General features: G+C 40.4%; 1 protein-coding gene across 1 annotated transcript; it reads right to left on the reverse strand.

The window, feature by feature from the left end:
• Positions 1–3,544: 3,544 nt before the first annotated feature.
• On the reverse strand, positions 3,545–12,295 carry PLK2 (polo like kinase 2). Its single transcript, XM_081315566.1, has 14 exons — positions 11,968–12,295; positions 10,675–10,782; positions 10,399–10,515; positions 10,062–10,191; positions 9,672–9,759; positions 8,700–8,795; positions 7,943–8,138; positions 7,690–7,837; positions 7,189–7,286; positions 6,320–6,440; positions 5,246–5,486; positions 5,022–5,151; positions 4,821–4,931; positions 3,545–3,801 (listed from the first exon to the last, which is right to left on the reverse strand). The coding sequence occupies exons 1-14, from the start codon at positions 12,253–12,255 to the stop codon at positions 3,610–3,612; spliced, it is 2,064 nt and encodes a 687-aa protein (XP_081171692.1). The 5' UTR covers positions 12,256–12,295; the 3' UTR covers positions 3,545–3,609.
• Between the last annotated feature and the right edge of the window lie 827 nt (positions 12,296–13,122).

Raw genomic sequence — 13,122 nt, forward strand, 5'->3', positions numbered from 1 at the left:
GGGCATGTGGTGATTGGTACAACCCTTGCATGTGGAAGGGGCTTATCTGTGTTTGCATTGCACTGTTTACATAAGCTTTTAAATTAGTTTTTCTCTTTTCTATGGTCTCTGTATCATGTCACCTGTCTCAAGGAAAGAATACTGCAAATAGGCAAATACTGCAAATAACACATGGACACAAAGTACAAAAATTGGTAACTTTTGTAGAAGGCTACCTTCTGTAAGTGTGCAAGAGAGGTTATGACTTTACACTAGCACCACAATGACCTAATGAAGGAATACCCAACATTTTAAGCATTTTAAGCATGGGACAAATAAATCCATGCCTACTTCCTCCAATCTGCCATATAAAGAATGAAATACTGTTATAAACTTATGAGCAAGTCATCATGCACTTAATACTGCAGTGGCATGTAATTTCCCACACTTGTCTATTCTCTCATTATAAGCTTTGTTGTTGGTATCAGCTATGCTATGAAATAAGCAGGTCCTGATGTCTCCAGGTAGGAAAGGGCAGTGGAGATAGAGATAAATTAAATGTATGCTTTAATGGCAATTTAATCTATTTTTACAGTTTCAAGTCAATACATGTGCTAACATTTAGAGATACTGTATGTGTATATTTCAGCTTCTTATTAAAAACATAAGCTAGGGTGAAACAGATACAAAAATGCATGACAAGTGTACTATATGCCCAGGTTCTTCTCTGAGGAAAAAAAAATTCACCAGTCAAAATTGCAAATAAACATGCCTGAACTAACTCTACCTGCAAATTTCCACTTTCTAGATACAGTACAAAACGTACCAAGGAGAAATAAAAACAAAAATGCATGTATTTATGAAAAGTAACCTATATTGTAAGGGACTATTTTGAGAAACTATGTACGTTGGTCAAAACTGAAAGAAAACATACCTATGTTTAAAGAAATGTGCATCCAATGTAGGGATTTTAATGAGTTTTCTTTTTAAATAAGCCTCATTCTATGATATAAATTGAGATTTACAATAATTAAATATGACAAAAAACCCCAAAAGATGATTCATCCATCTGCAGCTCAACAAGAACAGCAGTGGCAAGATTTTGTTTTCTAAAATACAGAGGGTTTCCTTATAACTAACCAAGCTGAAGGAGCATTGTCATCTTTTGGTTGTCTGCATATGACAAAGATGGTGTTAATTTTTGAGGGTTTTACTTTGGATGCCTTCAGAGCAAGATATAAATAATAATTTTATGGCAGAAATATGGCAGGATATGACCATTTCTATTTTTCCCTAACATTTAATCTCTCACTATTAAATAAGCATTATTGTGGTGTTCTCTAACACTGTTGAGGGCACAGTGGAAGTAATATAGCTGCAGTGGCGTAGCGTGGGTTGTCAGCACCCAGGGCAAGGCAAGTAATTTGCACCCCCTAACCCGTGGATTTTAGCACTTGAGTCTCTTCCACTAGATTAGTTAAAGAAACCCTTACCAGAGGTAATTTGCGCCCCCCCAGATGTTGCGCCCGGTGCGGCTGCCCCCCCCACGCTATGCCACTGTATAGCTGCACAAACAACAGCATCATGGATAGTAAGATTTCCTAATTCTGAAAACAACAGGCAATTGATAACTGTTGTAAGTAAAATAAGCCTGCTTTCCTAAACGTAACACCTGAAAACTCCAGAGTTCAAATAACAGACAAAACTTTGAAATCTCTTCCTTTTATACTAGGTTCTGTGAACAACTGCACACCAATTTTATGTTTAGAAGACATAGAATCAAGCTATGTGTTTAATATAGGTTGCAATATTGATCAGGCTATTGAAATGTTTACTGTAGCTGCATCGAGAAGCATTGTTAAAGGTACACAGGCAAGCCAGGAGCTTTCTCTACAAAAGTTTTATCTGAGAGAACTGCAACTCACATTATGGAAGCTGTGGTTAACCTCCATCATATCTGGTGTTGGTTCATACTTTCTCTAGCTAGATTTTGTTTATGTTGGCATTGGCCAAACTAATTGTTAATACAGTGCAGAATGATATGTGCCTTTAATATTGCTTTGAATTCTCTGTTGTGCCAATTATCCCTCAGGCAAGAATAACTGTTGAATCATTTTATTTGCCTCAGTTAAGTAGGAAATCCCCAACATTTTTTTTCTTTTGTAAGACTAATCTGCCAAATTCTACATTCCTCCACAATGTATCAGGGTCATGACAGAGGTAATGAAAAAAATATCCAAGAAATAAATTCATATGATGCCCTTTTTTCATGCACTATATAAAGCTGTCAGTGGAAAAGTGGAACATTATCTGTTAACACTATGTTTACTCAATTGTTAAATCTTTATGGATTCATAATAACAGGACCAAGACTAGCACTCTTTTGATAATTACAATTATCAAAATTGTTAGAAAAACATAAGCCAATCAAAAATGTATCCACATCCCATCCCATCCCAACTGTTTCTGATATTAAGCACATAGTATTCCTCTGGGCATATGTTTCTTTTCCTAATATTAAATATTATGATGGATGAGTCATAATAAAATATTGCATTCAGTTACATCAATCCTTAAAAAAAAGTTGGACCTTTTAAAAAAATCCATTTTTCTCTGTAATTTATACTTTGAGCCCACTTCTCCGTTGAAAACCACAGCATAAATGGGGTGCCTAGCTTGTTTTCATCTGTATGAAAAAGTGCAAAGCAAAATTTTCTCCATCTGTCCTGATGGGAAAGGGCGTTAAGGACCGCTGCTTTCATAAACTCATAGAAATTCTGTTTAAAGTATTATTTAATTCCTACTGTCCTACAGCCATACCACTATCAATATGGAGTTGTATAAAGCAGGTCTATTAAGTAAGCAAAACTGTAGGTTCCTTTGGACAGGAAAGTTTGGTCTTTACCCATTCATAAGGCAGATTGCTAATTGCTAACTGTGAAAGGGAAGAAACAGCAGACATTTTCCTGAGAGCACTGCCTTCTGCTTTTTCTTGGAACACAGTGCATGCCAGAGAAAAATCATATGGAAACCATCACTTCAGGTTTTCCCCACTCTTTATTGTCAACAAATGTATATTTAAAAATCACAATTACAAAAAAATGTATGTAATAAATACTTTGCTTTGGGCTGTAATAAATAAAAAAAGATTATTAACAAGGAATGCACTTTGCCAGCCACAAGTGTGATCAGTTCTTGGAAGAATTAAGAAAAGAAAAAAAAATATGGCCATAGTTCACAGTTTAAGCAGCCATGAGGTGCCTCTTACAGATACTCCACAACAATGAGATCTCCCTCCCTCCCAATTCCTCAAGTGTTATTCACAGTTTCAAGTCCTCCAATAGAACAATTTGCTGCAGAAAATGTCTTCCAACTCAACTCTTTCAAAAGGAGTGAACCAAGGAAAGCTACATTCCAAAGGATTCCTGGTCACCACACCATTAATCCAACAAAGACTACAGGCTTCATGTCTGGTCCCAGCCCAGTACATAAGATGAGACATTTCATCGTACCAGTCCCTACTCCTCACACATCCATCAACATGCTACAGTTTTGTTTTTTTAAAAAATCCAACTGCCTTCACTGCAGACTTCAGTGAGATAAGTCCTTTTTGGTTTTAGAAGAGTTCTTTTAATTACATCTTTGCAACAGCATGTTCAATGCATATTCCATTCGATGCTTGAGTTCCAGAGAACATCCGGACATCAGAAGAGTTGTCAAACGAAATGTTGTAGATAACCTATCTTCATTAATATAGGTAAGAAGATATTCCTCATTTTGGTTGCAAATAATTATTTTTGTGTGATCATGGTAGAAGTTCACCTGAAAAGAATTAAGAATTGCAATGTGTTTGTTTCAACCATCCCATACAAAGACACTTAATATCTTTTATATTTGGACCTAGTCAGCAACTTATTAGATAAATGCCTGCCATGTTGGGTGTCATTCAGGATAGATTGATTTAAATGGGTATCTTGGAAAATGCCCAATATAATTCGTGAAGGTCTCTGCATACTGATTATTACTCTTAAAGCCACATTGGCTTTTTACTGACATGAAGAATTAAAATAAATTAAAATAAATTCTGGTCATGCATTGCATAATCTACCTGCCTAAGAAACAATAAATTTCTCTAACTATAGCAGCAAAATTCAAGCCAATGCCCCTGAAGTTAACTTTTATTGTATATAGTAGGATTTAGATCTGTTAAGACAGTATAAAGTCACACTGTGCATAGCTAAAGCATTCTGGAGCACTTTCTGTGACTTGAGAAGGTTTGATGTAAACTGAAAACTTTGCAGAAGGTAATAGGGGCTTTAGGAGCAAGGGGATACTCAGGTAGCACCTGTTCACAACTCCTTAAAAAGCAGCTGTATCTTTTCCTAGGATTATTAGGGAAGCCCAGACCAAATAGAGAGTTTGTGGAAATGTTGTTAAAAGAGCACCTAACTAGACCATACATGGCACTATTATTATCTATAATGCTCCAATTCAGTAAATTGATACCTTTGATATTATTCTGTATTATATTTTTTCTGCACACCTTTCATGACAAGAAATCTTAATTTCACGTTTTTTTAATAGTCATGACTGATACCCTCAAGTTTTGAAAAAAGCCACTTTTGGTTAGTAAGCCCAAAAAGCTAACAGTAGCTCATCTTTTATGCAGGACAGCTGATTACGCAACTTATTTGCTGCAAAAGGAAATCAAAGCAACCTCCTTAGGTTGCTTGATGAGCATATAAAATCCTATATCCTCATGGATCTTCTGCCAGTGATAGTAAGGGAACATCCTACAGAATCTAGAGTAAGCTCAGAGAAAACTTTGTTACTCAACCTACCTGAAATGTGCCATCATTGAAAAGCATCATCAATGCCTTATCAGATTTCAGCCACTGCAGGAGGTAAAGTCTTGGTCTGCGGACATCAGTGACACTAGGAAGATCCCCACCCTAAGAACAGCACATGCCAAAGTTAGAGCAGAGCTCATTATATAAGCTACCATCTAAGCCACATTTCCCACCCCTTTTGCTTTAACTTACATCCATGAGGTTTTCCTCCATGTAATGAGAAAAGTATTTTAAGACAGTGACTTGACTGATGAATTGTTCCGGGGCATCAGCAGCAGAGAAAACTGAACACTGCCCAAGTTCTGCATAGTAATGGACTGTTCTGGAGGGCCAAAAGCAAAGATAAAGGTGTTAAGCTCAAGCAGATAATAGAATGGAAGCTCTTGCAACAGCTTGATTTCTAATCAGCTACTCACTTTTTGTCCGGAAGAAGGCTCATGTGTGCACCATTGTTGAAGAGAACGCCCACAGTGTGGTCAGATAGCTGATAACCAAAGCCATATTTGTTGGAGTAGTCTACCCACTTTGTGACCCATTGGAAAGAGACAGCCAGCTGTTCTTTGGGAATATGATCAGATTCCGGCATGTTCTGTAAACATCCACGCAACACTCTTGCGACAGTATCAGCCACACTTCCCATTGTACCATCTTCAAGACCTAGCAAGTCATAAAAGAGCTCATGAATAATGCTTCAAGTAGCGAAATTGACAAAAAATATAGCCATGTCAATACAGTGACTTGATCTCCCAAATTGCTCAGAGAAATAACATAAATTGCCTTAATACAGAACTAAAACCATACTTCCTATAAAGGAAGCATAATTAAGAGATCCATCAGAATCTCAGCACTCCTCAAAACCCTGACCTCTTTGGAATCTTTTGAGAAAGATAGCACTTAACAGCCCAAGATGTCTATGGAGATTCTCAGTCTTCCAGATCATGGTTGCCCCAAAGGTACTTTTTTTCAAGAAGACTGGTCAGAGCTGAAGAAGCTTCTTGGATGAGAAGCAAAACATCTTCAAAGAAAAACAAGAAAGTCCAGTTGCCTCCTGAAAAAGCACCTTTGGGATAATAGCCCAAGAGTTTTCCATCAGGCTAATGATTTTATTTAGATATATTTTTATTTATTTTTTAATTCCATTTATATCCCGCCCTTCTCTGAAGACTCAGGGCGGCTTACAAGCTTAGCAGTAGCCTTCATTCTATGTATATGCCTGCTTGTTAGGGCTTTCACACACACCCCAAGCGGCATTATTACAAAGTCAGCTTATTGCCCCCAACAATCTGGGTCCTCATTTTACCTACCTCGGAAGGATGGAAGGCTGAGTCAACCTTGAGCCTGGTGGGACTCGAACCTGCACTAATTGCAGGCAGCTGGTGTTACTTTCCAAAGACTGTACATTAGACTATTCTTTTGGCATTCATTTGGCATCCAGATTAAACTCACTATCCCACGTGTTCAACACTAGAAAACCTTTGTGCTGCACTTACATTCACTGCTGCTACTGCAGCTTCCCAGAGTTCCTCGAACAATCATCCGGATTGCATCTATTTGCTTGGTTTCTGCTAGCACACTAGGTTTTGCTACAGTGGTGCTGGAAGGCTGGATCTCCTGTGGGGGAAAAAGGGTATATTTTCTTTTTATCTGAATCCAATGCCTGTTGCTACTCCATTTCTGAAAGTGCATAGCAAAAAATGCTCATGACAGAAAAACATGTGAATTTAAACCTCTTTGTAAGGTTCCTATCAGTGAAGGCTTAGTCACTGAGTATCAGAGATGAAAGACACAGTATTATTTTCATGAAAAGAATAGTGAGAATTTTATTTAATCCACGATTATGTGTCTGATCCCAGTCAGTAGTAGTCCTTCAAATTGCCTATTCCTAAATTTTGCAATGCATTGAAAAACTCCAAACAAAAGAAATGAATTTGCACTGCATTTTTAAAAAGTTTGCAAGCTGCTAAAAAATATCTGAAAGGAATGAAAAACGATCACAAAAATTATCTTTGGGCATTTAAGCCTGGAACATTACTTCCATTTCATATTTTAGTCAATAATCACTGAACTGTCTTACTCCATCCAATGGAGTGGAATGAAGCTTTCAATCACAGATGGAGTTCAGCATCTTAAAGGATTGCATAGAGGGGGGAAAAAACAAACACACAGATGGTGGTTCATTTGTACTATTGAGATATGGAACAAACAGAAGCATGGAGTTCTTGCACCCAATTGTTAATGGTTACAATATTGTGCTCAAGCTCCTTATGCTCAAATTGTTTGCAAGTCCCTTCTAATTATGTTTAGAAATGCTCAAACTTTCAGAAGAATGTAGAATATTACATGGGTAATTTCTGCTTACCTCTTCAGGTCTGTGTTTCAGGGTCTGCTGAGTTATTGAGGTCTTCTTTAAGTCATGCCTAAGTTTATATATTTCTTCATCTTCCTTGGCCAATCGATCTGGGAAATTTAAAAAAAACACAGATCCATTAAACTTGATACTTAAATCTACAGAACACTGTGTATCTGTTAGACAAGCTTCTTAGCTGTAGAAACTTGTCACGATTTGTCTTGCAGTCTAATCATTACCAAGAGCTCCACAGCACAAACTACACTTTCCAGGCAATAATTAACTGATAATGACTGGCACTATTGTTTATTAGCAGGAGAACCTAAAATCTTAGTTGTTCCTGTATCCCAGCACACCAATTATTTAGGAATAGGGCTAGTTGATTACTAAGTATCCATCACTTATGGACAGAGGGAAGCTAAGCATGCTAAAGTTGTACTGCAGACATGCAATCAGATTTTTTTTTTAAAAGCACTTTTAGCAAAGATCCCCCAGATATAAATAGATGCATACTGTGTGCGTCAAAGTATCTTGTTTTTTCCTTCTTGCCCCCAAAGAGAGCTGCAGCAGCCTTTTTGAAGAAATTCTTAGCCGGACTTGACAAGTTGAAGTCAGGAATTGTGTGACAACAGCTAGGTGGAAGTCTGTCTGGAGTGAAACCCTGTAGAAAGAGAATATACAAACACACAATCATTTGTTGGCAGCCAGCATCATTACTGAAAAAAGAAACTCTACAAAAAAAACCCCTCAAAATACTACAACTTACCAAGAAGAAGTCATGCCGAACAATGTCATCTAAGCTGGGGCGGTCTTCTGGATTTTTCGACAGCATGCTTGCAATCAAATGCTTTGCAGGAGGCAATAAAGATGATGGTAAAGAATATTTTGCTTCTCTAATGCATCGATAAGTCTCCTTTAAGTTGGTTGTTTCAAATGGAGGCCTTCCCAATAACATTGTATACCTGTCAGAAGACAAACAGGACTTTTATCTACCAGATTAAAAAAATGAGCAATCTCTATGAAAGTACAGAGATCCCAGAGGTCAAAATGGTAGAAAACACATCACACATGACTCTATATCAATATAGTACAACACATGCCCACGTGGTGTGATTTTAACAAAATACAACCCTTAACACAACCAGTTTTCCATTATTTCAAGTACTGGCTTGAAAATCCAGCTTAATATCCTCAAGAAATGGCCTTGGTGGAGCAGTGGGCTGATGCCTCCTTAAGTAACACCAGCTGCCTGCAATTAGTGCAGGTTCGCATCCCACCAGGCTCAAGGTTGACTCAGCCTTCCATCCTTCCGAGGTAGGTAAAATGAGGACCCAGATTGTTGGGGGCAATAAGCTGACTTTGTAATAATGCCGCTTGGGGTGTGTGTGAAAACCCTAACAAGCAGGCATATACATAGAATGAAGGCTACTGCTAAGCTTGTAAGCCGCCCTGAGTCTTCGGAGAAGGGCGGGATATAAATGTAATAAAAATAAATAAATATAAATAAATAAATAAATACTCACATGACACAGCCCAAGGCCCATATGTCAGATTCACAGCCATGACCTTGTTTATTAAGGACTTCTGGGGAAAGGTAATTCGGTGTGCCACAGATCGTTCTGAAATGGAGTTAAATCAAAATTTAGAATCTATCAGTTCAGAAGAATAAACTGTTGTCTAAGTTCAGATCCTTCCTATCACCCAAAGCTTTGGCTGATCTGGAACAAGCTAAGCAGCTTTAGAACTAGTTAGCACTCTGATGAGATCACCAGGAAATGTAAGTGTACAGGCTAGACTAGGAAGTTGAACAGCACACCTGAAGGCAATGTAAGCCATCTTTATTTATTGCCAAAGAAACTATGTGAAACATTTACATGGTCACTAAGACTTGAACTTGAGGGAAATTTTACTTCTATTAGTTTGGCTGTTAGTTCCATACTGGGAAGGTTCACTGTTAACCCCTTTCTAATTCTTTATTAAAACTGCCTCAAATTATCCTTAACTATATATGTCATAAAACAGGTTATATATAGATTCGTTATGGTTTTAAATAATAGTTTTGTTATTACTACAGAAGACTCAATAACTGCCACCCTTAAGGCAATTCAATTAGTTAACATTCTCTACATCCATCTGTGTTCTGTAATACTCTGGAATTATTCAGAGATAGAAGACAGCATGAGTTGACCCCAAGAGATGAGAAACTTGTGACCTCCGTGTTGTTAGTAATTATCACTGCTAGCAGCCTCAGATAATCTGGCTCATGTTATGAGATGCTGGAAAATGCATTAAGACCTAAAAGACCCAGTCACATCTAAAGAAAATTATACAAGTGGAAAGCATGATACTGCTGAGTCCACAGATATCATGTCTTAAAGGCCAATCTTTGCATACTATGGAAGCCTTCATCTTTTCTAATGTAAAACCCAAGACTTCAAAGCTAGGCAAGAGAAGGCATTGAACCCAGATAATTGTCCTCTTTCTTAAAGCCTTACCTTCTCCTATGTTCCAATGGTTCAAGCCTTGCAGCCAGACCGAAGTCACCGACTTTCAATTCCATGGCATCATTAATGAAGAAATTACCTACAGATAAGAGTGAAAAAAGACAGCTGAGTACCAGTTGATTAACATATTAGATAAGTGCTGGCTTGTGTCTAGAGGAGGTCAGCAAATAGCTAGCAACTTTTATTTATGAATGACTATTTAATGCTATTACTCAAGCATTCCAAGGCTCTCTTACCAGATGAGCTGATTGTAACTATTAATCTCTGGGAGTGCAATATAAACAGCAGAAGTAAAACAATGCATGGGGGTGGGGTGGGGGAACCTATCCTGTTCTTTCTATATCCAATACAAGCCAGACATGGGAGAGAACATAAACCTACCTAACTTCAAGTCTCGGTGCAAGATCTCTTGCTCGTGGAGGTATTTTAGTCCTGATACAATCTGCCTTAGATAGTATCGCACTTCTGGTGCCGTCAATACCTTTCTTGCTTTCAAGATGTGAGCCATAGACTAATAGGAAGAAAAAAATATAAAAGACAAAGAAAGTTACACTGCTAAAATCACACATTAAGCCTGAACATATGTAAACAAAAATACCAGCATTAGGGGAAAGAATAAAGACTGCCTCTGGAAGATACCTTTTACATTTTAAACATTTTTACATTAGTTGCTGCTTCCATGTAAGTGAATACTGGATTTCTCTCACTGGATGCTCACCCTTCGGCTGCAGTATTCTAGGAGAATATAAATGTTCTCCTTGTCTTCAAAGTAGTGGAAGAACTGGACAATATGTCTATGGTTGAGCATTCTGTGCAATTCAATCTCTTTATCAATCTGAAAAGGATGGGAGGCAAACAAAAGGATTATTGGCATTGCTTCCTGCCATCTGTGGGAAGAAAGGATTTACACGTGAGCAAGCCACTGCAGGAAAAGGGAAGGGCCACCCAAGCATTTGAAGAGATTCCTGAAAGGAAAGTCACAGTCAACACACACCTTTTCCCTTTGATGAGGTTTGGCTACTCGGCTGTGAGGAATGATCTTTGCAGCATAGACTTTGTTTGTGGTCAGATCCGTCATCTCGTAACATTTTGCGAAGCCACCCTACAGACACAAAGCAGAGGAGAAAGCACATTAGATGAGAAAGCAAGTTATTCCCCCTTCCCTCCTTTGAGGAGTCTAAATCAACTGGGAAATCACACACACACACACACACACACCAAGGCTTGTAATTATGAACAACAAATCACCCACAATGAGTCCAAGATGTTGATGAGGATTGGGTTTCCCCCCCCCAAATCTGACCTAAATTTTTACCATAGACGACCTAAGAATACCTTTTCTCCTAGCATTTAAAAATGAATCCAATCTAGTCAGCTCCAAACCAATCACCACACAAAGGCAAACTAACAATGTTAGGGCAACAGATCTCCTTTCCGTGCATTCCTAACTCTGCCATACAGGAATCCAGCAATTTTCCTACACATACAAAAGCAGGTCACAGTTCTCTATTGTATCTATATGCTGATAAAAAGAAAAGGGGGGGGGGGGGAAAGAAAAATCCAGATGTTTGGATTCCTGCTTTCTGAAATTCATATTGCATCTACTTCTCTTCCGTAATGGCATGTATACCATCCCTCACCCTAAATGGGAGCCACAATCTGTGTGTAGGAGTTTTTCACATCCTTTTGTGAAACCACCTCTCCAGACAAGTGGCTTATGTGTGTCACAGGATCCCTAATAGCAACAGCCTGTGCTTTTGGAAGTGCTTCAAGTGAGCCAGGCGACAGGGGGGGGGGGGGAGAGAGAGAGAGAGAGAGAGAGAGAGAGAGAGAGAGAGAGAGAGAGAGAGAGAGAGAGAGAGAGAGAGAGAGGAGAAGGCTAATCCAGAAGACAAATGACCGAATACGCCTTTAATATCTATTTATCCTGCCATTCGTTTATCCTTCCTTTTTCCCCCCCTTAAGACCACAAGAAAAATAAAGGCAAGAAAGCAAAGGGGCTAGAAGGAGGAAGAAATGGGAACGTAACTCGATCGAGTGCCTCAAGGCGAGGAGAGCCACCGAGAACTATGCAAGACCGTAACAAACAATAATTCAAATGCCAAAACGGCGATGAGGCAAAAGCGCACATTTGGGGACGGACGGGGGTTGTTGGGAGGGGAAGGCATCAGCTAGCAGCCGGAGCCCTCCGTCATTTGCAGCCATCTCCGTGTTTCACGGCCAGTCCAAGTTCAGCCACGCTCCTAAGCGCTAAAGCCGCCCCTCTCTACTGCCGCCGGGCATTTACCTTTCCCAGCACTTTCCCGCGGCAATATCTCCTTCCCGTGGTAGGGTCGGTAATAATCCGAGAAATCTCGGGAGCCGAATGCGAGTGATGGTGGTGGTGGTGGTGGTGGTGGTTGTCGGAGGACTCTGCAGCCTTCTTCCTCCGCGAGTCGCCGCCACAGGCTTTACTCAGCGCCTGCTCCCCCATCTTACTGCCACCGCTACTACTACCACCACCGCCGCCGCCGCCGCCACCTCCGCTAACTGCTGTACTGCCCGGCTGATAAGCGATAGTCCTCAGTAAATCCATTGCTCCTTCGGCTGGCCTTTCCCAGCGTCCCAACCCCGCTCCTTCTTTCCCGGCTCCGCTCTCCAGACAGCTGTGCGAAGCGTTCGGAGGTTCGGCATCCTTTTATAGGGCAACAGCAGGCCCCGCCCAGGCGCTGACGTCACAAACCCCAGTTGTCGCTCCGTTCCCTCCCACCCAGGTGAAATTCTGCGCGGGTTGGCTTGGACGGTGGAGTTCCGTGTTACGCCGCGGCCCGCGAGGTGGGCTGGTGTGCGTGGCTCCAAGGTCGAGCGCTCTTGGCAGGGGAAGAGAGCTTTTTCTCTGTTTGATAACAAGCTTCTGTTCCAGCTCGATCTTGTTCGCTGCTCGAACCCTGCGGGACTTGCTTCCAGTCAAAGGCGACGGCTTTTAACCTCCCCTATACTCTCGCTAGGGACGTGGTGGCTCAGTGGGTTAGGACGCTGAGCTTGTCGATCAGGTCGGCAGTTTGGCGGGTCGAATCCTGAGTGCCGCCTAACGGAGTGAGCGCCTGTTACTCGTCCCAGCTTCTGCCAACCTAGCAGTTCGAAAGCACATAAAAAATGCAAGTAGAAAAATAGGGACCACTTCGGTGGGAAGGTAACAGCGCTCCGTGCGCCTTTGGCGTCTAGTCATGCCAGCCACATGACCACGGAGACGTCGTCCGACAAGCACTGGCTCTTCGGCTTTGAAACGGAGATGAGCACCGGCCCCTAGAGTCAGAAACGACTAGCACGCATGTGCAGGGGAACCTTTACCTTTACCTTTATACTCTCGCTCGTTCCAAACAGACCGGCCAGGGCAGTAAAATGGATATTCATATAAAGGGTTGTGACCCCGAATAAATAAATAATCCGTCCAGTTCTGAAA

The sequence above is a fragment of the Vipera berus genome (assembly GCF_964194415.1).
Source record: "Vipera berus genome assembly, chromosome: 2".
Classification (NCBI taxonomy): Eukaryota; Metazoa; Chordata; class Lepidosauria; order Squamata; family Viperidae; genus Vipera; species Vipera berus.